Here is a 27345-nt window from a genome sequence, read left to right as displayed (position 1 = left end):
TGTAATATAATATATATTTATGATTTCTTTTACAATGTCATCAAAAATATTCGGGCAACGCGCACTCGAATATTCGGAACCGCTTTTTATCTGATTATTGTTTGGATCACTGGCTGTGTCAAAGGGAGGAAATACGATAAGGCCTGAGAGATTTGCGAAGGATAAAAAAAAGAATGTGGAGGACTTCATAAGCCGCTATTGCCTAAAAATTGAGATTGGATACTTTTCGGGTTTTCCTTTATCATTACTTTCACTGGGGTCGCAGCCCTCATATTATATACAAGAGGGTAGTTCTTCTTTTAAGCAGTTTAAATCGAGAGAATGTATTCTTAAAGACTTTTTGAATTGAAAATATTTCTTCAGTGGAAAATTAGGGCTTATTCAAAGTTAGTCACTGTGTCGTAGGGAGCGCCGTATTTTCAATTTTGTGTTACGATAGCATTTTAAAAAAATTACCTAATAAAAGGGTATATTTTTAAATATAATCATAAAAAGAGGAGATGATGAGTGTAGAGAGAAATTTCGTTCGGAGTTGCTCGGATGAATCGAGGAGAGAGTTTAATTGACACAATATGGTGAGGTTACAATACATTTACATATATGATTTTTTTGTGATTTTTTCATTTACACTACTTTCAGTGGGCCACTTGGCATGATGCCCACTGGCTACTGGACAAGAATGGACGAAGTTAGGGTAGGCATTCATCTAGCAGTGGATCGACCCCGGCTGATGATAATGATGTTGAACTTTTTTAACGAGTATATGTTTTACCGCTCGCCGTGACATTGGCATTAAAATAAAAATCTGTGCACATAATTCAAATGTAACGCAGAATGTTACCAGCCGAGCGGCTGACGGTTCTTGTCCGATCACCGAAGTTAAGCGTCATTACCCGCAGATAGTACTTAGATGGGTGACCGCTTTTGTAATATGCAAAATAACATTTTACATTTTTTGACATTATGTTAATGATATAATTCATCGAGATCTGCTTAGACTAAACAATAATTGACGATAAAAAATATTCTTCTATCTATAAAATATCTAAAATTGTGTATGGTTTATTTATGGCATAATTTTAGATATTTTTTCACATGAAAAAATAACGCGCGAACGGGTTCGAACCTCCGACTTTTTGGTTAGCAGCTGAACGCTGCCTTTGCACCAACGTTCGCCACGCTAATAGCGACACTTTTACGGTATACATATTAACTGCGAACGTTCGCCGCCCGGCTTTAGTAAAAACAATCGTTCTCAGACATATACATATTACAATGTACTTCTGTGTAGCGGAGGTACTCAGCATTTTAACATTACATTTGTTCATGTGGCCCAGTGACAAGTGTAAGTGAAACAATGATATATTCCCTAGTATTGTGAAAATCACATAAGTAGATAATAATATTGTATTGTAACTTCACCGGGATCGACTCAATAGTCCCTGGATGATAAGTCAATGCTGTGTGCGCTGGATTGCAAGGGTTATATTACTAAGTATTACAAAATTAATTACACCGAAATTATACCGTCAAGCCCCAATTTTCTTTTGAAAAGCCGAACGGTCATTTTTAAGTGTCTATTATCGCCATATTCCGCTGAAAGTTGTTATGTTTTCGCTTAAAAGACATCAATTCAAAATGGCTCATAACGATTCACTTAAATGGCCGCGACGCAGATAGGTACCTACCATTATTATTTAACCGCGAAAATTTTCCCGCGTAAAACGATCCCCGCTTTAATAGTTTTTTAATGCCGCTCCATAAAGAGTCAGAGGCGTGGACATAGACAAAGTTTATTGTCAGCAAACTGGAAAATTGAATGAAAATAATATTTTACCTTCCAAAAAATACACCTCATTATTTCGATATAATAAATATAACCACTGGCTAAAGCACCCAGATTCATTGATCGATAAATTATTTAGCAAAACAATAATATTAATCTTGTTACTGAAATATAAAGAAAAGGCAGTTCTACATCGATTGCCATGATTAACCCTTGAAATTTTGAGTTGTTTTCCTGTAGTACTAGGGTATTGATAGTATAATATCTTATTTAGCAAAACAATACTAATTACATTTCTTGTATGGTGTTAACTGTCAATTCTTGGTAGAAATGTACTGTATTAATGTCTTTATTTTTTACCACTTAACAATGTCCTTCGAAGCGGATGAAACCGTTCCTGAATTAATAATTACTTTTTTATTATCAAAACAATTAAGATATCTAGGTATCAGTGGCGAAGGATGGAGATAGGCTGTTAAGATCCGTCATAAATAGTGCACATTAAACTGTATTAGTCATACGTAAATGTTTATATTTGACTAAGAGCGGAATGCAGAAACATTTGTCATAACTAAAATTTCCTTAGCAGAAAACACTATGCAGAAACATTGTCCTTAGTTAAGATCATTTCTATTAAAAATAATACCATATTTAAAAATTCTCTTTTCTATAGTTTAGGTAAATTATTTTATAATTGTTAAACGATGACAAAAATATGACAACTGCATTTTATAATTGCAATAACTATAAATACATATTAATATTTAATTATAATACTCTTATGTTTCCGTTATAAGTCATTATACGTGATTCCACAGGCACCGCAAGATATTTTTTTAACATGGTAACACTAGCGTCTAGTGTCATTCTTCACCTGGCATTTTGTATTTCTGCGGGCTGGCGTATAAAAGTAAAATAATATTCTGCAAGTACATGCCAAACGAATTAACACTATCAATATCCATATTGAGATACATTGTTAAATGAATTTGACTGTATGGACTGTTTTAAAGATATGCGAATTTATTTTGACAGCAGCTGTCAGTGGTAAATGGTAATACAGAAGGGGGCGTGTTCATAACAAAAGTAGTCTATGGTTAAGGATTCCTTAACTCTATACTCAGGATTGTCTATAGTTAAGTCATCCTTTTCGGCGACTTATCCTTAGGAACGAAATCTTAGATTTTGCATGCTGCTCTAAGATTACAATTTATAGACGGTGTTGGTTAGTTTATAAAAATCAATTACGCCCAGCCTAAACCAAAGCATAAGAGTTTTGGTATACTTTGGACAATACGAAAAAATTGTGCATACTTTTTCATTCATAATTATTTGTTTTCGTTGGGTTAAGAATAAATAATATTAGACATGATGTTGGTTGGTTTTTAAAATTAATTAAATCTTGCGCAAACCAAAATATCTATAAAATATCCAAAATGATGTGCGATTTAATAGCATAATTTTTGATATTTTATAGATATATACAATATTACAAATATTGTTGGTTCATTTTTATAAATTCATTAAGCTCTGCCAAAAACAAACTATAATAGATAAAAAAAATATTATTCTATCTATAAAATATCCAAAGTTATGTATTATTTAATTGGATAATTTAGTTTTATAGATAGACGAGTATTTTTTTACTTTTATCTATTATGGCTTGATTTTCGCAGGGTTTAATCAAATTGAAATTTAGAAACTAACCAAGGCCATCTTAGTATTATTTCAATGAAAACAAATACGTATGACTGACAAAGTTTAGTGTGCACTATTTATGGCGGATCTTAACAGGCTACCTCTACCCTTCGCCACTACTAGGTATACACTATCAATACCCTAGTTCTATAGGAAAAGAACTCAAAACTCAAGGGTTAATCATGGCAATCGATGTAGAACTGCTTTTTCTTTATAATTCAGTAAAAAATAACTCGTTTTTTTTCAATGAGCCATAAAATCGAAAAACACTTTTTGGGATTATTCATTAATTCAGTAATTATAGAATGTCTGGGTGTATTCTTTGTTAAACTGTAAAAATTATCATGCATTGCTATATTCTTTCAGACTAAATAAAAAACACACTCATTCAAAAATCAACACCGAAAAATTTATGTAAATATTTTAAACACCATTATCCTACAACAAGATGTGTTGAGTTGATTTTCTATTGAACTATGGTATCGGCTATCGATTTGTCGAAATAAAAATAATTAAATATTTATCTTAATGTGAGTAAAAATAAATAATTACAAGATAAAAAGAACTTTTTATATACAACGTTTTTAAATTTTCTGTTGAATCATATAAACTTGACCAGCTTACACGATCAAAAAAAATTGTACACGCTAAACATACTGAATAAATATAGAATACTGAAATGTCATTTTGACATTTCATATTATTGATTTCCATAGTAACGCACGTATATATTAATAATTTAGTTGCTAGGACCCCAGACCCCTAGCAACCAATAATAATGTTTTACTTTTTACGGATTTCTTCCGAAATAACTTTTCATACAAAACAGAATTAACTGAAAATGAATTCAATTCTGCTTAAAGATGGCTAAAAGTATTTTCATCGTGTTCTGATATATTCTAAAAGTTTTAAATGTCTAGCTAGTCGGGAAGTTAGTTAAAAATCGATTGCAAGATTTGTACTGGATAAACAACCACCGGACAAACAAGAATACGACCTAATAAAAACGTTGTAAAATTAGAAGGAACAGACAAGCATACTTTCTATTTTATAGTTTGATGTATAGATTATAAGATATTTATTTTTAATCTTAATGAAACACAGAACCAATGCGTCAATACTGTAGGAGCCGGAAGTCAGTAAGAGACCGTATTAATGTGATTCTCTAGACACACTGTTCGCCAAGACCCAAAAAACCTCAAAAGATTAATTGTTTTGGGTCGTATGCCAGGTAAAAGGGCAAAGGGTTAAACACGGGGTAGAATGACCAGGTGAAGGAATTCACTGAAAACTATACCATACGTACGCCACAAGAGGATGAGAAAGGATAGGTAGAGCTGATCGAGAATTCGCAGGCTGATCACTATCTTCATTCATTAGAGTGACGACGAAGAAGAAGATTAGTATTTTGCTTTACTTATACTTTTACAGACTTTAAATTCTTTAAAAACAAACTCACTCTATAAAGGCCCATATTGTGATCTTCTTAACGGCCCACGTGCTCCACGTAGGTCAAAATGGAGATTTAATGGTATTTTCAGAGCATAACCCTGGACATTCCTTAAACGTTATGGATAATCTATTTATATAATTTTGAAGCCTTATTATCCTTCATATTTATTTTAAACATTTGATGACTGCATAAAGTATTTTTATTAAGTACATAAAATAGTATTCTTTTAAGCCTCTTGATCTAATATTTTAGAATACAGTCATATTTCAGTACATGCATGTGCAGTAGTGTTAAGATTTTTTACATTTATTAATTTTTAAACGCATTTATAATACCATTAGTAAAATTTATGTTGACATTATTATAGTGAAATATTTACGATAAAAAAATATATTTATAATCTCTGTGATCTCAAATTTGACAAGAATTAGTCGTTTAAGGAATGTTTATGGTTATGCTCTGAAAATATTATAAAATTTCCATTTTGACCTACGTGGCGCACGTGGGCCCTTAAGATCGAACATTGCAAAAATAATTTCCTTGCACTGGCCGTCGTGTATTTAAATCATAAATTACTATTACACACATAGCATAAATCAATCGGAACGAGGTAAATTTACATTACAGTATGACAGAGTCCGTTAAGAAAACATTGCATAACTACGTGTTCTAACTTGTTCAGCATTACGATTGTCGTAACTGGCTTCAATTATTGTATGGCAAACTATTTTATAGCATTTTTGTATATGAACTATACATCTGTTTATTTAACTTAATGTGAAATTACACACAACAATTTAGAAATAAAATAGATTGTCTCGACGTTTTGATTTTATTCAATATTATAATTGCCATCAGCCGGGACGATTCAACGTTTTTCCTTTATCACTGTTATCACTCCACTCTTCACCTTGGTTACGCGATGCCTCCTAATTAGAGCTTGTGATATCTCGACTTTTTTTCACTTCTCGAGATTCAAAAAATCTCGAAAATTAGAGATTAAGTCTTTATATTTTTTTATTTCTCGAGAATTCTTGACATATCGACATTTTTAGTCAAAAATTTAAGAAATTCCGTTCAGAAATAAAGTCAGAGACATCATAATATAATATTATTTTCTCGAAAAATGCTATTCAGTTTTTTGCTTAGCTTACTGACAATTAACTCGATTTCGACAGATTTTCATTGATGATTTCTCAAGAAACGAGATTCATCATTGGTCTTTTCTGATTATTTCTTAAGAATTTCTCTACTCAAACCCTTGCTTCTAATTATTTCTCTAAGCACATAAATACTTTAATGCATTTTTCCAGTGGTTATTCATTCGCCGAGTTTAATGTCAGGCGCATTAAAATTTCTTCAACAGTTACATTAGACTCAATATTGCGTTAAATTATCATTAAAAGAGAAACTAAGTATATAAGTAGGTACGTATATATTATATCACATCATATCATATCACGAAAGTAGGATTTCAAGTATCTAACCAATCAAATATTACAACTTCAGCTGGTTATAACGTTGAGAATCGATTAGTAACAAACCCCCGTACCGTCACTGCGGAGATCGTATCAGAAAATGGCTTGTCATTTTAAGGGGGTACCAGAATGGAGATTGTGTCAGCTGTCTAATGAAGACTGATATCTCTTCCCCGACGATGATAGAAATGGTGTAGAGGAAGATCGCCGTCCGCCAAGATGACGTATCACCACCAAAACGGAATATTATAAATCAAAATAATAACACTCACGTAGTAATATGAAGGCTTTTGAAATTTGAAAATTTTATCATTTTTTTATAGCTGAAGTGTCTCTTTGAAAGAAAAGGTTAACCCACATAAGATATAATATATCATTATGCTAACATTTTGGTTATATGGTATATATTCGATTTGACGACAGGTTTTTACTATACTATCATAATATGGAACAGTTTTATGGAGCCGGGTTTCGCCCTCAACCCAGTGTTGCCATCTTTTTCTACGATTGTTGATTATAGTACAAAAGGGTAAAAAATACAGTATTTTTGAAAAAAAACTGTAGTACGGGAACATTATGTTTTCGTCTGGAATCTTTCAAAATTATAGTATTTTTGGCATGTTTGCGTAAAATTTATTTTACATTTGTCGCGGATTCAAAATTATAGTATTGTACTATATATGATAACAACTAAATAATGGACGTTAAACCAAGAAATGTCACGCAAGTCTTTCAAGACGTGGCTGTATGTATAGATGCATCCTGAAAATTTGTTTTTTCGTGCATTGACATACGTGCATGAATTTACTGCTGATAGTACGTAATATCGCGGCCATAACAAAATGCACGGGTAGACACGAATTATCGTGAAAGGTGCAAGATTGCATGCATATATCAAAAAGGTTCAGAAGCTTCTGAATTTTCACAGTTTTTACGAGAGTGATAAACCAGTTGGAAAAAAACTACACCGCGTATAACATTTTGACGTTTTCAATTTTTCACAATCAGTCAAATAATACCACATAATGACAACAACGCGTCTCGCTTTCGCTTGAAGAATGAGTGTAACGTGTATAGGCGCTAATAGTCTATACCAGTGGTCTCCAAACTCAATAAGGATGTGAGCTACTTTCAGAAATTGAAATTTTCTGGTGAGCTATTTATCAATGTTCCCTCTAATTTTTGTATTGTGTGTGCGGATCATCAACGCACCTGAGCAGTGGCGTGCGTACCCGGTGCGATAAATTTACACCCCCCCCCCCCTCCATAAACACACACATACATTTTTTTTTATTAAAACTTATATTTTAAGGTATTATATTAATTTCAGTGATTTTATATACTTAATAATAACACAAGCAACGATAATTTTTGAAGTTAATAAAATAATAGGAAATAAAGAATAAATAGTATTCGTTGATAAAATATATTAAATACTAAACTTGCAGAATTCCGTAATTCGTCAAAAATATCTTTTACTTTTACTGCATTAAGGGCGGACGTGCTCAGCGTGGGTCATAATGGAGCTTTTTTCTATTTTCAAAGCATAATCCTGGACATAATTTAAACGTTGTAGATAATCTATTTATATAATTTTGAAGCCTTATTATCCTTTATATTTATTTTAAACATTTGATGACTGCATAAAGTATTTTTATTAAGTACATAAAATAGTATTCTTTTAAGCCTCTTGATCTAATATTTTAGAATACAGTCATATTTCAGTACATGCATGTGCAGTAGTGTTAAGATTTTTTACATTTATTAATTTTTAAACACATTTATAAAACCATCAGTATAATTTATATCGACATTATTATAGTGAAATATTTTCGATAAAAAATATATTGATAATTTCTGTGATCCCAAATTTGACAAGAATTAGGCATTTTATTATTCATAATATTAATATTAAACATCCTACGAATAATGATTTATAATAATTATTGACCTACGAATAGGCTAGTGTTTTTTTGCAATACGCCATTTCTTCTGGCATTCCCCAGTGGTTAAGCTACAACATACGGCTGTGGCCATAAATTGACAAACTATAATTGAAGTAGGGAGTAAAATGATGTTAACGCGCGTGTAGTTAGAAAAATAATTAGAAGATAAAAAGAACTTTTTATATACCACGTTTTTAAATTTTCTGTTGAATCATACAAACTCGACAATTAAAGCACCTAGTTTCAAAGCCCCTAAAACGATTTTAGGTAGTTCTGAGAAAAAGGATAAAAACTATTTTAGGTAGTTTTGAGAAAGTTGAGAAAAAATCATATCTATTAAATCTGTGAACTTTATGTATTTATTTTTTAATTTGTTACATTCTAAAGAGTATTTTGGTTATTAATTTTAGGGGTATTTGAAAAGCACACCCAAACATTTTAGCGGGTTTTCAAATTTACCCCAATCTTTGATCATACGTATTGACGGTTTTCGGCGTTTTTTTAAGTTAAATCTTCCATTATATAGGTAACAAAAATATCTATCTAAATACATATCTAACTCAAAAATTTTCAAAAACCGTTTTAGGGGCTTTTGAAAATAGGCGTTTCAATTATATGTATTAATGAATAATTTTTTTTGTACCTAATAGAAATACTGAATAAATATAGAATACTTAAATGTCATTTTGACACTTCATATTGATTTCCATAGTAACGCACGAATATATTAATAATTTAGTTGCTAGGACCCCCTTAGCAACCAACAATAATAACATTACATACAAAACAGAATTAACTTAAAATGAATTCAATTCTTCTTAAAGATGGCTAGAAGTATTAAAAGAATTCATTGTAATCGTGTTCTGATATATTCTAAAAGTTTCAAGTGTCTAGATTGTTGGGAAGTTAGTTAAAAATCTTCAATCGTCCAATGCAAACAAGAAAAATATTGTACCGGACAAACAAGAATACGAGCTTATAAAAATGTGGTCATAAGCTCACTCTTAAATCTGGGGTAGATTCAGCAGGCCTGGCCACCAGCAGTCGGACCCTGACGCCGCACTGCCTAAGGACTGCCGCGGCTTGTTCGCAGCCAAGTCCTCGCATGCTGACGTCACCGATGCGAAGGATGTGATCGCCACTCTGGAGTCGACCATCCTGCGAAAGAAGTAAAAGTGTTATTATTAAGAGCATACTTCAGTGAAACGGCAAATAATTTTCAACTATAAGTGCGACGAAATTTCGGACTCGCTGCCAATCGGAGAACGAAAGTCGTCACACACGTCAAACACGTCAATTTGTCTTATGGTGGCGTTGGGGGAATTAATTCTTAAATCGTGTAAAGATCGCTAAAAAACGTTACCCATTTACTTAAAAAAGAAAACATGTCAATGAATATATTATTATTATTACTAATGAAACAACAAACATAACATTAAATAGACGTATGTTGAATTTTTATGAAAAATTATGTTTTGTTCTGCACGCGTCGTTTGCACAATCTTCGCATCGCGTAGTCACGATCGTTTTAAACCGTGCCCCAGCTGAAGTATAGCCTTAAAATATACAATAGCCAATAAAACAAGGACTTTTTTGTGCTAAGTCTAGTGATTCCCAACATTTATTTTTTGGCATTACTCTTGAAACATTTTGTTAAATCCTACATGGCTAACACATATAAAGATAGATTTTTTTTTTACCATGTCCGAGCATAATAGGATCATAATATGGGCCGGATGTTAGCCACTTGCTCAACATATTAGGTCCATACTGTGACTCATACACAAATTGAAAAACAATATGTGTACTTGCCAGACCTAGGATTCGAACCTGGGACCCACGTCGTTATATGCCGACGCTTAAGCCGTGCGGCCATCGTGGGTATTAAAGATATAGGAAGTGTTATCTCCCGTCAAGTCGGGAGCGAAAAGATGCATTCCTCTTCTCGCTCAGTATGTGGATTGCTGGTCATCGTCTGTCATTAGACTTGGGAGTGAACAAATAACACCTCGGAATGAAATTTTCGAAAACGGTGATTTTTTTATTATAGTTACTACTATTTGGTTACATTTTATATAATTTTACCTGCAGATATGAAAAAATTAGGTATATTGGTCATAAACTACAGTATTAAATATAACAGCAAAAAAGGAGAAGGAATAGGAAAAAAGGGCACATACTTGGAGAAAACAACAGTACAAGTATCACATGTAAGAAATCAGGACTTCCTTGTTCGTTGAATGCATTCACCTAATTATTATTAAAGGGTTTGTTTATCAAAGGAAAATAAATTTATTATTCCTTCATGAAAGATTATTCGCAATACAGAACACTGCTAATACAATTTTCATACTTCGTCGCGTGCACGCAGGGTTGGACTCGGGACACTTGTCGCTTTCTGAACATTCTATATTTATTGTGGTGGAATAATTTTTATCGTGGCATAAATTAAATTTATTCGACGTCATAAATGGATTAAGGGAGCAAGAACTGACTTACCAGTATTTGTATATTTAAGTTGTTATAATCCACGTTTGTTATTTTTTATTATTAACAATATTATATTAGTTTTAAATATTATAGATAAAAAAATATTTGTTTTCTATATCTGTCAATGGATTTTTTATACTATACTTAGTTATTTGAAATTTGTTGCAAATACGTTGACCGATTCGATGCTCCATGCAACGTATACTATTATTTTTTGTCAAGACGGTACAGAAAAAATTGTAAGTTTATTTACTTGTTTTTTTTATATAAACATATTGGTTGCGCCATATATGGCGGCCGTCATTCCTTATTCCCCCACTTACCTCACATCCTTGTTTATTATTGTCACAAGACCAGACGATGAGATGATGATGATGATGAGATAATATTCAATTAGCTCAAGACATCGAACAGGTGCGTGTTGCCGCACCGCGTTAACTACCGACTGACTCAAAACATATATGTTCGACCTTCCTTGCACTAAGTCTGTTACGGTTTGAGTGAACGTTGCATCTCTCATTCTTACAACCTATCATAAGCCTCATATATCATCCATCAAAGCGTATCGTCCGTTTACCAGTGCGTGAGTGCGTGAACACCGAACCGGCCCCAGCGCATGCAAGCCCTCTCAACATAAAGGTTAGTGTCTAGCATCCTGTGTAACCCCCCCCCCCCCCCTTAGATCCGTAATTCACCAACCACCAGCATCACCTTCAAAATTACAGTCCACTACTAAAAGCGCCACCACAAATGAATGAACCAATATATAACTCTTTAGTAAAATACATATTATTATGGTTATATGAATACTAAGCAGTATAACTAAGTATTTATATGTGTGTTTTTATTTAATTTATGGACGGAAATTAAAGACCATAATTTTACGTCGAAATATCATAGAAATATAAGTGTCAATAGTCTTTTTTTATACTAACTATTTAGTTATAATATTTAACTATTATTAGGTAATTTTGTTTTTTAATTAATTTATATTCCATAGCTAAACTTCAATTATTATTGTACACGCCGGCATTTACAATCAAATTATTACTCCGTGGCAATGACATTACTATGGACGAATCGTCTGGAAAAGAAAATGACACTCACTTTATTGTCGGGTCTGCCGAATGGAATAATCTATTTTAACGCCATTACAATAAAGGTGATATTGCTATAAATTCCTGATGCTTTTTGTTAGGTCTGCCGAATGGTTCGGTTCGAACGGGTTCGCTCAAATGTACATTGACATTAGAAACACTGCTCTAACGCCATTACAATAAAGGTCATATTGCTATAAATTCCCGATGCGTGATATCGCATAATGGAAATTGCGTGACGTCTACCTATACATGCGAATGCGCGAATTTACTTGCTAGCTGCTGTATTGAGTGCGTCGTCCATTAATAATGCCATTGCTCCGTGGCACGTCCGTCCAATCATGTGTCAGATTCATCAGACGTTCGACGCCTCATTTTTTGATATGGCGTTGGTTCTACGGTAGATGTTATTACCTATTCATTTTTAACCGCCAGATAAAAATTTCAAACCACAATAAAATCGATTTAAGGGGGGACATGCTCGGCGTAGGTCAAAATTGAATTTTTATTGTATTTTCAAACCATGATCCTGAACACTCCTTAAACGTTGTAGATAATCTATTTATATAATTTTAAAGCCTTATTATCCTTTATATTTATTTTAAACATTTGATGACTGCATAAAGTATTTTTGTTACATAAAATAGTATTCTTTTAAACCTCTCGCTCTATTGTTTTAGAATATAGTCATATTTCGGTACATGAATGTGCAGTGGTGTTAAGATTTTTTACATTTATTAATTTTTAAACGCATTTATAAAACTATTAGTATAATTTATGATTATGAAATATTTTACATACGGCCGTAGCCATAAATTGACAAACTATAATTAAAGTAGGGAGTAAAATTATGTTAACGCGCGTGTTTGAACATGTACCTAACCGAATTTTTTTTTATTTTTTTTAAACGGTACATGTTTAAACATGCGCGTCAATGTCATTTTACTCCCTACTTCAATTATAGTTTGTCAATTTATGGCTACGGCCGTATGTTGTAGCTTAACTACTGGGGAATGACAAAAGAAATGGCGTATTTCAAAAAACACTACCTTATTCTTAGGTCGATAATTATTATAAAGCAATCATTATTCGTAAGATGTTTATCACACTTGAATGGTCAAAGACATAGCTTATAATGAGTATCTTTAGAATTATCTTCAAATGTGTTAATTTTGCCGATTTTTTGAATAATAAAAGCCCCAATTCTTGTCAAATTTGGGATCACAGAGATTATCAACATAATTTTTTATCGTAAATATTTCACTATAATAATGTCGATATAAATTATATTGATAATTTTATAAATGCGTTTAAAAATTAATAAATTTAAAAAATCCTAACACCACTGCATATTTATGTACTGAAATATGACTATATTCTAAAACATTAGAGCGAGGGGTTTAAAAGAATACTATTTTATGTAATAAAAATACTTTATGCAGTCATCAAATGTATAAAAAAAATATAAAGGATAATAAGGCTTCAAAATTATATAAATAGATTATCTACAACGTTTAAGGAGTGTCCAGGATCATGGTTTGAAAATACAATAAAAACTCAATTTTGACCTACGCCGAGCATGTGGGCCGTTAATCGACGAAAATCAAGATTACGAAATCACAATTATATAATCATGTTTTTCATTAACTATTTTTTTTATTCAACGAAAAATTCACAAGATTTAAGAATGTAACATTTTAATTATTGAACACAACCTAACCTAACCTAACCTAACCTGCATCTATCGGGTGTCGCGCCCACACACATAGACCACTATGCTAAAGAAGTCATACTTATATAAATTCAAATAAAGTGTGTATTATATAAATTCAAATAAAGAATTTCATATGCAGCGGTTACTAAACATGTGAGACTTAGACGTGAAAGAGAAAAAAGCGACATGCTGATATCTATTATCTTCTTAACTATATATTATATCAGTGGTTCTCAAGCTGGGGTCCGCGGAACCCATTTGTACTCTTCATTAGTGATCTGCCTTCGAAGGACAATTTAATTCAGGAACAGTTTATTGATTTGATAAATGATGGGGGTGCAAAACATGTTTTCCGTGAAACGTGTTGTAGTGATTTTTGAATTGAAATGGCAAACTCCAATCTTGATGTAGCAAAGATGGCTCTAAGAGTGCTGATTCCATTCGCAACCACCTATGAGTGTGAGACGGTTTTTTCTATACTACTTACTTTCAAGACAAAATCTCGAAAAAGATTATACGCGACACATGACATGAGAGTAGCACTATCCAAAATAAAGCCAAATATGTTAGAACTGGTTCAGGCAAAGCAGATGCATCCATCCCATTAAAATCGTTATTTAAATTTAATGACTACATAACAATATATAATATTTTCTAAATACATAATTATTGTTTGTAAATAAACGTTTTATTCACGACAGCCTATAAGTAGTGCTGCGCCGTAGGTGAGTTGGGTTTCGGGAATTTCTCGACGGGAATTCTCGAGAAATTTTCGAGATTTTCCATCCCGAATCTCGAGAATTGAATTTTTTTAGATTTAGGGAAATCCCGGATCTCGAAAATCTTTTCTCGGGATTCGAGATATCTTTATAATCAAATATTAATTGAAAAAAAAACGATTTTCTATATGAAAAAAGTAGACAGAAAATACAAAACGTTTAAAGACTGATCGGGGGGGGGGCATTTAACACAATTGCCAACATCATCCACTCAAAATGAGCGCAAATTTTGCAACAACAGGAGATTTTGCGTCTCAAAAGCATAGGTACGTCAGACGCAGCGATTGACAGGCTGTGTTTTTTGAAATTCCATTTTAATAAGTAATGTTTTGAACTATTTTTGTTTTCCTACTTTTATTTGTTTGTCTTCTTACATAAAAAAAAAAACCATTTTTTTGAATGTGTCTGTTTTTACACTGATTTTAAGATTTTCGCAAGTTTTTTTTAAATTTCCCGATATCTCGAGAATTCTCGAGAATTCTTTTCTGGAAATCCCAAATCTCGAGATTGTAATTTTCTCGGGAAATACCCAACTCTAGCCGTAGGTATATTGCACCCTTATGCAAAGTATTTGGCGCCCCGAATTTCATTAAAATAATATAAATTGTCTTTTTTATTAAAGGGGTCCGCGAGCCATCGAACAATATTTTCTAAAGGGACTGCCACGCATGAAATTTTAAAAATTTTGTGAACCGCTGATATATATGACGGAAGGAATTGTGTCATAATATTGTATATAGGTACTATAATGAATTTCTTAAATTCATTTTTTTTTAATCAATTGTTTTGGACATTCTATAGAAAAGGATTGATAAAATAAATACATTAAAAAACAGTAACAATTTGGAATAAATGGTATAGTTATATAGAACAACGGCTAGGCTAAAATTCTGCTGGTTAAGTTGAACGGTCGAGCACCATCAAGTGATTGAAGTACCTCATCAAAGAGTGGCCACTCCAGATATGAATAGGTGGAGATAATAATTCTTATAGGAAGCCATAGCAAAATGACGATATTCTCATTAAAAATATAAATTTCTTTTTTTTTTGTATCTTAATCGCAAAGAAACTTATTTACTACAGTTGTTTTCTCGGAGAGCTTTCGTAAACATTGCAGTGAAGCTTTTTTTTATTTACGATATCAGAAATAATGGACCACGGTGAAAAAACACGTGCCACAGTATTATGAGAGGGGTGGAAAAGAACAAACATTGCAGTCGTTTCTACCACTACTACGAAATGCGAATTAAATAAAGTTGAGCTACAAATTAATATCAATACAAATCAGTGGCGAAGCGTGACGTTCAGAAAAACGTAGGCTGTAGAGATCTGAGAAAAGAGCACAATAAATCACTTATACTTACGGGAAATAAGAAGATAATACGATATTACTACTAATGAATCTTCGGTACAGTTCGGTTATGAGGAATACAGCGGAAAACACATTTTGATATATACTGAATTATTTGTTGGGTTAACCTAACCTAACCTAACCTAACCTAACCTAAACTAACCCAAACTAACAAATAATCCAGTATATCGGGTATTTTCAAAATGTGTTTTCCGCTGTATTCCTTATAACCGAACTGTACCGAATCTTCTACTTCAGCCATATCCCCCTCTTAGTTGGAGCATATGGATACCACGAAGTGCCCCCAAGAATTCCTGTCGCTCGCCAGTCTTCTTGCATCGTTCCATGTCAAACCAACATCCCGTAGCTCCATCGTATACACTCTATATATAGTATTTAGCGGCCTTCCAGGATGCCGGAATCCGGTTGGCTTAAAGAACAGGCAAGCGAGGTTGAAATTCTCTTCTGGCATCCGTTGCACGTGGCCGAGCCAGGTCCAACGTCGCCTCTTCACTCTCATCGTAATTAGAGGGTGCTTGGTGACCTCTCTTATTTCCTCGTTGGTCCTAAAGTCTCTATCGTAAAGCAGCACCGGCAGAATGCAAGTGTTAAATAGGCGGTATTTGGTTTTGACCGAGTACAATCGTGAGTGCCAGACATTCCGCATCGAGTTGAATGTTGCTCCAGCCATTCCCATTCGGATAGCGAGCTCTCTCTGCAAATTGCCATCTCCTTTGAGCGATGAGTTGAAATTACGAAATTTTCAAAACATTTATACAAATCAAAAATCATTAGAAGAAATTTCTTTTTATTTTTAAAAACAATCTATATTTTATTAATGTGCGATTAAATGCCGTAGAAAATATTTTTTTAAGTTATCTAATTATTCATTATTTTGGACAAAGTGCAACCATGACAGCAATATCATGCGCGAAAGTTTTAGGCTCTGCGATAGGAACCTAGCATATTTTTCATACAATTCAATAGACTGACTGAGGTGAGGTTACGAAAAAATATCACAATTCCTTGAGAAATAATCCGACATTTATTTACGTCAAGACAGGTGGTGCGCTATCGTATATTTTTTTTAAACATTTTGAAGATTATTTTGCAACCTGTATAATACATTCCAACATATTATGTGACATCTGTCGTTGGTAAATTAAATTATTTTTATAGAATATAAAATAATCTAATGATTATATAAATATGTCAATATGCAATTTAAAAAATATTTTTCTTAAGAAAGTAAGCTTTAAATAATCGCCTAGTGTGGCGTCTTCGACAGTGTATAAATGAAACTTCACAGAGACTTAAACGTGGAAACTATCTACGATCATGCTATGAAATTGTCATATAATAAATCTACAACTCCATGACAGCCGACCCACCCAACCAGTCCATCAAAGACAACTAAACGAAAATCCCGAAACCATGAGCACTGTTTCTCCTAAATCCTTCAATGTAGTCCTAACAATATGTCATGGTGGGTCAAACAATTAAGTGAGAAAAACTACAAATTTCCTCATTTAGGTAAAAAGGCGCCAGCGGCGCTATTTTCCTTAATGATTATTAACATAAAAAAGTGTGTCTGTCTGATGTGATATGATTATTGGCATAATTAAATGATAATCCACGTGTATAATTTTATTTTATAATTGTTGTAACTGTGTTTCCTTACTTACAAAATGGCTGCATATTACTTGGCTACCACAAAAGGAAGTCGCGTTCAGTGATTCATAATTTGATGATTTGAAGTGCCGACAACTCAATAAATGAACTAGATTTATTTAAAAATTGCTAAAAATACACGGAATACCCTTAATCCCGGGGTTCCATGCTAAACACTTAGGAAACACTACTGTAGAAAATCACACTGTTATTAACCTTGAAGGCCCGCTTCAGAATGTGGGGGCCATACTTCCGGCATTCGATCTGGTATCTCTGGTCATCACAACTTATACATAACCTTATTACCCTTTTACTCTGCGCAACGTTTGCTCTCAGCTAAACGGATATTTTTTAAATACTTTCTAAAAGCTGCGTTCGCATTTATACATTTTACAGTATATTATTTTTCAATTCTGTATCTCTTGATAATGGCCTCTGCAACGAGCCCGAAATGTAAATGAGGAAGAAGAAGTGATGGAAACCCAAAAATCTATCACTTCCTATGTATATTTCTTCTCATAAAATGAGATAAAATACTATACAACACACTCTCCATTCGTAATTCGTATATATACATTAATTATAGTCTAATCTTGTAGTGATTTTTGTGTCAAATGTTCTTAAAAAAGTTTTCTGTCGATTTTATGGTGCAATTGGTGCCGCGTTAGGCTATCAACTTAAAAATTTGTGGTATCTCTCGTAATAATATGTATTATCATTGGTTTGACAACAGTTTGTGGATTTTAGTTGTATGCTGTTTTAAGCTATTTTCTTCCTCTTTCTCGACGCTTCATCACCATGTTGTATCTTGGATTCTTATGTTCTTCATCGGAGTCTGTTTCTGAGTAATCTTCAAAAATTTCCCAAACCTTCCATCCTGATCCAATCCTCATCCACTCAGTTAATTCAAGCCTTTCGCACCTGTCGTGAGCTATTCCTCCAATATGACCTACATATCACAGTTTTTGTGAAAATACATAGTTTGCTGTTCACATAGGATATCCAAGTTTAGTGTTGGTTTACCTTAATTATTCTTATATAATATAATATATTATTATATTCATATAAGGATTATTAATTTACGATAAATAGTTGTATTATTCTATCAACCCATTCGATTAATGCTCTTCTTCTAATAACACATTGCAAAAAAATAATGTATAATTCGACCTATCGCAGTATTTAAATCTGAGAATTACACAAAATTAGATGCAGGCATTTTTTACTGCCTAACTTCGACCTTGGTTGTATGATTATTAAAAACAAAATTATAGCTCATTTTTGTTGTATTTAACTACACTACATACAAATTGGAATAAACAACCCTCTTAAGCCTACCCTTGTCGTAAAATTGTATTTTATGCAACACTTAGTTTTGCGGAAAGTATACAGATTGCAGAAAATTGTCATATCACATAAAAATAACATGCAAACGGAGGCAAAATAAAATTTTAGAAGGTATTATTAGACCACTGGAAGTTTTTTTATTTTATATTTAGCCTTAAAAGTATATAAAAAAATACAAAAAGGCAATGAAATATTTTTGCATCGTAATATAATAATTTTTGTCGTACAAAAATAAAAAATGAACTTTTATGTTTCGTTATTTTATAACGACCAATCATTGTCATAACTTGAACTTTGTACGCCCTTTGATAATATCATCTATCATGTTCAAACTAAAAATATACCATGTTATCTTATTTACAAATTCGTCCAGTCACAATGTATCATGAGACCGATCAAAGTGTAACGAACGTTAGTCTTGATAATATATACAAGGGCTGTATGATAAGTCAGATAAAATTCTAAGAAATTAAAAATCGCAAATCTGTCAAGTATCATCTGACACTAGGCTACATTAACATTTTTTTGGGAGTGAAGGTGTAGAGATGAAAGACTGGTTGTAGATTGAAATGAGGAGAGAGTTTATTTGACGGATAACGAAATAAAATAATACAAACAGGTACGACAGTAAGCAGTGCAGGGTACCACGCGGTGAAATATGCTTAGTCCGGGAAGTTGTAATAGAGTGTCATATCCAATCAATTATGATACGCTATTTATTGACGCACTATTGAATAAAATGTTGAAATGGCTATTCAATAAATTGCGGATAAGTTATTTTACAACGTTTTTATTAGGTCGTATTCTTGTCCGGTGGTTGTATGTCCGGTACAAATCTTGCAATCGATTTTTAACTAACTTCCCGACTGGCTAGACATTTGAAACTTTTAGAATATATCATAACACGATGCCAATGCATTTTTTTAATACTTTTAGCCATCTTTAAGCAGAATTGAATACATTTTCAGTTAATTCTGTTTTCTATGAAAAGTAATTTCAACACCATTATTGGTTGCAAGGTTCCTAACAACTAAATTATTAATATATACGTGCGTTACTGTGGAAATTAATATGAATGTCAAAATGACATTTCAGTATTATTTCTATAAAATACAAAGTCAAGTTTATATGATTCAACAGAAAATTTAAAAAACGTTGTAAGTATATAAAAAGTTTTTTTTATCTTGTAATTATTATTGAGTATGTTTAAAATGTATGTAAATCCAACTCGACTCTACCCCTCCATCTTTTACGAGGTCAACCAAGTCATTTGCATTTCAGATTCTGAATGTCGATCTATTTGTCATGCATATCTCGTCCATTATCACCCAGCCATCTAAGGGGTCCAATTTTATGGCATCGACAGTGTGCGGACTCATGCAAAAATCATTCTAAATTCAGAATCATTGAAGTAATTTTGTTTGACTTTTATTGCTGTCAGAATTATTTTTATTTTGACATATTGTATGTATGGGTTTTGGTCGAAATCCCGAAGGCCGGAATCCCGAAGACCGAAATCCCGAATGGCCGAACCATTTTTTGTGGAAAAAGGGGTTTTTGTCTCTTTTTACGCAATTCAAGATAAGTGTTAAGAGTGAGCTGAACAGGAAAGGTCATTCATAGTTTAGTCGGAAAGTAACCTCAGCGTTGAAAGGATGTCATTTTAATTCAGTCTAACCTCAAAAACTTCTAACCATCGGGGATTTATTTTAATAAACGTAATAATTAATGATTACAACTCTCGGTCGAATGAATAATCATTATTATTGTTAGTATTTTTAACTTCAAACATAAAATGTACGCGACGTAACCTGATGCCGGCCGAAGGAATACAGGGCTGTCAAAATAATATCAATCTAATGGTACGTCTTAAAGAGTTACAAATTTAAAGTTAAAAATAGCTTACAGTACAAATGGAATAATTACATATTTCCAAGCGTCAAACGGCATACAACATTAATCTAAATTAAGTATGAAAAGACTAGCTGATTTTGTTATGTCATTTTTGTATTGTTCTTATTTTTTTGCTTATTAAAATATTTCACATATTATCTGATGATGTATATTTTGAGTATATCGTAATATGTAACTTGTATCATTAAAATTGCTATTAAGTTGATATAACATAGGAAAATTTGTAAATTAATAAAATGTTAATTTCGTCATAGTTTTTAATTAAACCTGTACAATTACATATTAGATTTAAACACTATTGTACTGTGTGACGCGAGATGGGCAAAATAAAAAATAAAACTATAGGATGTCTGCAGAACATTAAATAAAACCCAGCTCATTGGATAACCGAATGGTAAGCAACTGTACATTTTATATTTTTCCGCCAAATTGCACACAATTAAAATCAACTTATCATAAGAATAAGTAATAGGTCTTCGACAGCCCTGGCGTGATTGAATTGTCAGTACCTTTGTTATGTTCTCAGCGACCCGCTAACTTTGAATAAAAAAATAATCTGTGGGTTACTCCACGTTAATAATCATTTTTTATATGAATTATTTCTTGCATTGGCTTTACTTACCAACAAAACACAATAATTATTGTACCTACCTATTGTTGTAAAAGTAAAGTTGCGTTACTCGTTTATAAAAGTGTCAGACTAAATTAAAAATAATCGGGTAAATAATAAAAAAGTCATGAATTGAGTTAGCATTTATTGTTGTTTTTATTTAATAAAACGCATTTTTTTTGTAGTACTTATTCCACTTTTAATCAAGATATTAGGACCGGTTTTGTCCGCCTCAGAGAGACGTTTTCAACATTTTTAAGAGTTAGTATTTTCTTGGTAGACTTCCGTTTTAAAAGAAATGAAAATATAATTAATTATATTTCCATTTCTTTTAATAAAAAGTCACTTTCTTTTTATAATAAACAGACATCACTATATTCCACTTTTTTTAAATATGCATTAGAATTAAACAATATGCACCTATTTTTTAATAATTATGTAATAGGTCTTACACATTCAAAATAAATACTATTCATTAATAATGTTTTTTGGATAGCACATGAAATAAAAATGTAGGTAGATATGTATTTCAACATCCTTGGTATGTTTAGTTCTCGGACAATTTCAGGTTAAAACATTATTAATATATTATTAAGTTTATATCGTGGCTATCCAACATATTGGTTGCAAAACTTCCCACTAAACAGCTGATTAACAAATAGAATTTAGTAACATTTACGTATATTAGAAGATATCATTTTTTGGTCACCCAATACTTTCTTCACTTCGACAGTGTTTATGATTTAAATTTAATTTGGAGATCATTATTTACTTTAGACCAAAGCATTGTCGGCGACCTTTGAATATTACCAGTAGAGCAACAGTTCCGAACTACATGTAAAACAATCATATTTTCAATTCTCAAGGGCAATTCTGTTGAGCGTCCCCTTAAGATTGCGCAAATTTTTACAGAAGTAAGTGTAAGTGTAAATTTTAATCAATTCAAGATAAGTTTTAAGACTGCGTAATTATTACTGTTTGTATTTCTTATTTTTCAGGATTCCGGCCATTCGGGATTTCAGCATTCGGGATTTTAGCATTCGGTATTTCGGCCTTCGGGATTTTGGCTTTCGGGATTTCGGCCATTCGGGATTTCGGCCATTCGGAATTTCGGCCATTCGGGATTTCGGCCTTCGGGATTTCGTCTGGCACTCTGTATGTATAGATTAATTAGTTATTTTGATATTGAAAAATTTAATTTGTATTGTTTTGTTGAGTAAAATAAATATATATATATCAATAAAGCGATCTCCAGCAAAGCTGCATACTTCAATTAGATAGTAAAAATATACGTAGTAGGTATCTAAAAATAGTATACATATATCTAGGGAATCCAATCCCGAGCCAAAATTCTGATCCTGGGATTTCGGGATTGGCATTTTTTTCCATTGCTAATTTAAAATTTTTATATTTACAAATAACATTGATAAAATCGGTCAAAAATAAATCTTGTATAATTTATACTATTTAAGACATTTATTGTTAATATTGTATACGTTTAATCTTGAAAATTTATAAATTTAATGGAGTAAATAATATTGTAATATAAATAATAATGTGAATTTTATATGAGATTGCTGTTTCTGATAGTAAAGTCTTAATGCATGGGTTAGCAAAATTTATAATAGTAAAGTTGTACTGGTGTACTTATGGCCTGTCCGCTTCATAAATCTAATTAGTCAACCAAATATGAATTTTCCGTATAACGTATGAGATTATTGTGCAATTACTTAATAGTGCGAAGCATTGTTTTTTCCAATCTTTCTCATTTTTATTAACACAATGCTTACGGGCTCTTGTGAAAAAATAAAATGAATCGGCAGCTTACACATGGGTCTTAAACAAACTTCATTCAAACTCAGTTTATTTCTAGTGTAGTTATTACTTATTAAAAGTATTTTTTCTGTTATATTTTCGTTTTTATTTTATTTTCCATAAAAATTGATAAAAAAAATCAATCCAGTTTTCGGTTTAAAATTTCGGGATTATGTTCATCAATCCCGGAATTCGTAGGTATCGAAAATAGCTCGGGATCCCGGGATTGGAATCCCTATTTATATCTTATGTATCCACGTTATCAAGAGAAATGTAAGAAACATACCTAAATGGTGATAATTTATCATTAGTGCCAATCCATCTTCCCCAAAATTACATCACAGTGATAATTACCGTGGGCAACTAAAATGACTATTCCTAGTAAGAATATTATAACAATCGTTTCATAACACAGTTATCTCCCACTCAACCACTCGGTTCGTTTCTGTGCTAAATGGAGTATGGAGTGATATCAATTATTATTAGTTTAGGTTGTATCCCACTTCCGTCTAACGTCTCCATTACGAGAAAAGCTCTTGTGATCGGTCAATCGAACAAGAGCTTATGAATTCGCACTAAGTAGTGATAGCTTAAAGCTCCGTTTATTGTGTTAGTATGTTGCATCGATCAGAGCTTTAATGATAAAAATATCATAGTATTTTCTTATTACCACCGTAGTCCAGTGACGTCCCGTGGGGATAGGCAGATTGAGCGTCGCTTGGGGGCGGCAGTTACTCGAAGGGCGGCAAATCGAGGAGAATCATTAGGTATATTATATAGAAATAGGAACATAAACTTAGTACCTAATAACGAAAATATCTTTCCTTAAAAAATTAGCTTACTGGTTGTAAACAAAATGTATTAATTAACATAAAAGGTTTAACAGGACTGTATTTTTTTTCGGGTTCGCGGTGTCTAGTTTACTTTTATTGTCCTTGACACGTGCAGATTTGCAAATTATATTCGAATTATAGGTAGATACACAGGTACTTAACGAATAATTAATTTATCCAAATATTTTTGCCAGTCACTCGTGAGTTTTGAAAGTTGTCAGGTGTATTTTTAAATGTACCTCAAACTGGATTTAGTGGTATATATTTTGTTAGTAATGTATCCATACAACTTATTTCTTAAATATTGGTGTCATGAAAGGATGATAAAAAATACTGTATAAAAATGGGACGGTATTTTGGCGCTACCTAGGGGCGGCATTTTGTCTAGGGACGTCACTGCCGTAGTCATAGATACTAACAAAACATATTGAACACCAATGATGTCCCGTGGTGGTAAGCAGGTCATACTTTGCTTAGAAGCAGTAAATTATAAACAGCCACAAATGAAGAAACGAGTACGAGCATTACATCTTTTAAAGCAGTTTCTATTTTCCATGAAGCGAAGATGTGGTCACCTTTAGAATGTACAGACATCTAAGTTTTTTTTAAATCACAGGGGTCCTCTAAACTACTCCACATACCTAAAACCAATGCTGCTTGGGAATAAATTCCATTCCTAAGCAGATGAATGAAAGAAAACGGCATTCCAAGTATTCATAAGGACGGAACTGAGGCAGGGGTTATTTTCTTTTTAAAAACTATACAACACTATCTACAATTTGTAGTATTAGTTCAATAAAAACGAATACGTGTGACTGATAAAGTTTAGTGTGCATTATTTATGTCGGACTTTAACAGCCTACTTTCACCATTCGCCACTACCGGGATCGCCGAAGCGATGATTGATTTAAACGTGGTCTTCTCATTGATTAAAAAAATTAAAGGGGGTTAAATTAAAATCAAATCGAATCAGTATATTTCTACATTGGTTTTATTTACATATTTCAAAATAGTGTTGTTCGTAAGGGTTTTCTAGTGATGTAATTTTTAAGTCGAATATTTAAATTACCAACGATGGCTTAGCAGGTCTCGTTGTAAAGGGACAAGCACCACTTAGGGGTGACTGAAGTTGACATGAAAATTGGATTGATGGTTGCTCCAATGAATGGAGGAGTAATTTTTTTATTGCAGCGCAGTCAATGCAACAGTTATGTTAATGTTTCGAGGTCCGAAGCTCGATGAATGAGATGTTGTGTAGAGCAACGCGGAGACTGAGATCTGACTGACAAAGATTACTGATCGGACTAAGCTTAATATTGATACTTCTTCTTCGTTGTGTCGAGTCTTCAATAGATACAATTTATACTCCAGAAGTTAGCGATGACAACACCATTTTCCTCGGCTTGTAGGAGTTTTCAGCTTACTAGGCAAACCTTACCTGAAAATAGGTGCTTCATGCTTTGTATTTCACCGCACTTGTAGGTTTAGTCATCGGAGAACCCCCATTTTTCCATATTGTCTCGGGCGTGCTTTACGATGTTCCTCAGTCTGTTTAGGGCTTTCCATGTACAGTCCCCGAGACTGGCTCCGGGTTGGAGATGCTTTGCTGGCTTCACCCAATCCCAAAGTCGATTGTGATTAATACTAAGACTAACTCATCAACTATGACTCGCTATTTATATAGATGAAAGGTACATGAGTAAATTGGGAGAGAAATGGTTTGAAAAAAAGGTTTGAAATTGGGAAATATGCTGACCTCTGCATTATTGCAACATCGAGCATTTCGATAACCTAGCCCGAAGTAGTCGAATCCCATCGAAGATTGCCGACTCTAGATGTGACGATTGTGCAATAGTATACCTCAAAGGAAGAATACCAAACTCCTACATTATTTTATATCCATTATTACTTATTCATAACGCTGCATTCGTAATCTTCTCTCCAGGGTATCAATTAATTCAAAATGAAATTCGCAAATAATTATTATTCTGCAAATTACAGATGAGAGGGAGAAAGTTCAATTTATATATGGAAATTGATACTTCAAGTAATCAGTGAAGTAATATTTAATTATTTGCTAACGGCTAAAGCATTGATACTGTAGATATGAAATATCTTTACTAGTGATAGATATATTTTAAATCCATTTTTTCTTTCATCACCACCATCATCATCCGGGGTCGATCCAATGCTGGATGAAGGCCTCCCCTAACTCCCTCCAATCTTTTCGGTCCCTAGTTTTAAGAGTAACTTTTGAAATAAAATTATGGAGACCTTCGTACAGAAATAAGCCACTAGTAGCGTCCGATAACGACTAGCCACACGGCCGTTCAACCTGGTCACTGCACAGGTCAACTTTAATACTTACATAAAAAAATATGGCGTAATTCGACAAGCATAAAGATCTCTTCACATAATCAGCTCGATTGCTGTACTTTAGCTTCCTATTTGATTTTTTTCTTTATCTATTTTTTTCTATTGATTTTTCTTTACTCGTCTTTCTCATGAGTTTTTTAAAACTCAGCAAACTTATTAAACCACACTCGAGTGCACTGCAATCTCAGTCTTGGACGACTGCTCACAAATAAATATTTTTCTTTCGATAATACGTTAAAATATAATATCCCGACTGTCTTTCTTCAAGGCATGCTCGCTTTTCACTTAAGCTCGTAGGTCAATAAAATTATCATGCTCTCGGAAGGAATGATTTTGAATTCTGGCAACATAGAGAATTTATTAACGCCCGTCAATTACCTATATGGTAGCATTTATTTATAACATCTTCTGGATCACAACTATTTTCTCGTATCAAGATTATCAGCCACCATTAGCCAGGAGTACGAGACTAACCATTACGCTTCCCATAACATGAATAATCGATTAATAAATACTAGTAAATCTTTCAAAAATATTTTCTTCTTCGTAATTATTGTCCTGATGTACTGCTGAGAGTTATAAATAGCCTCTATTGACCGGAACAGCAAAGATACCCACAGTGATTCTCCTCCATTCATTTCTGCACTCTGCAGACTTGAAACTGAGAAACTCGTGTAATCATTTGACATCTTTGTCGTCCTTTGAATTTACTATTAGCTAACAGTCTCTCCAGATTTTCGATACTCAATATGGCCACAAATATGGCAATATGACCACAAAAAAAGAACGTCTTAAACACAACTATCTTTGATGTACAGTTCTGTAACATGCCTTCAGTAGGTATCCAAAATTATCATGTTAATGTGTCTTTATTATGTTTATGTTCTTACAGATTCCATTTAGCTTAAAAATTGTGATGGGTTGCAGACATTAAAAGATAATAATTAAAATATCGTCCATTTATTATCCACTGTCTTTATAACATAA

At 32.8% G+C, this 27345-nt stretch overlaps 1 protein-coding gene across 1 annotated transcript in view; it reads right to left on the bottom strand.

The window, feature by feature from the left end:
- The window catches only part of LOC147075289 (multiple PDZ domain protein-like), a 665568-nt gene that overhangs the window by 504690 nt on the left and 133533 nt on the right, over positions 1–27345 (bottom strand). The window contains exon 4 of the mRNA XM_085942916.1: positions 9364–9519. Within this exon, the coding sequence (XP_085799042.1) occupies positions 9364–9519 (156 nt within the window). The remainder of the gene's footprint in view (positions 1–9363; positions 9520–27345) is intronic.

The sequence above is a fragment of the Rhyacophila brunnea genome, unplaced genomic scaffold (genome assembly GCF_057557595.1).
Source record: "Rhyacophila brunnea isolate RB1 unplaced genomic scaffold, BYU_Rbru_1.0 scaffold_15, whole genome shotgun sequence".
NCBI lineage: Eukaryota > Metazoa > Arthropoda > Insecta > Trichoptera > Rhyacophilidae > Rhyacophila > Rhyacophila brunnea.
Note: the sequence above shows the minus strand (reverse complement) of the source record. Positions and strands in the feature narration are given on the sequence as shown.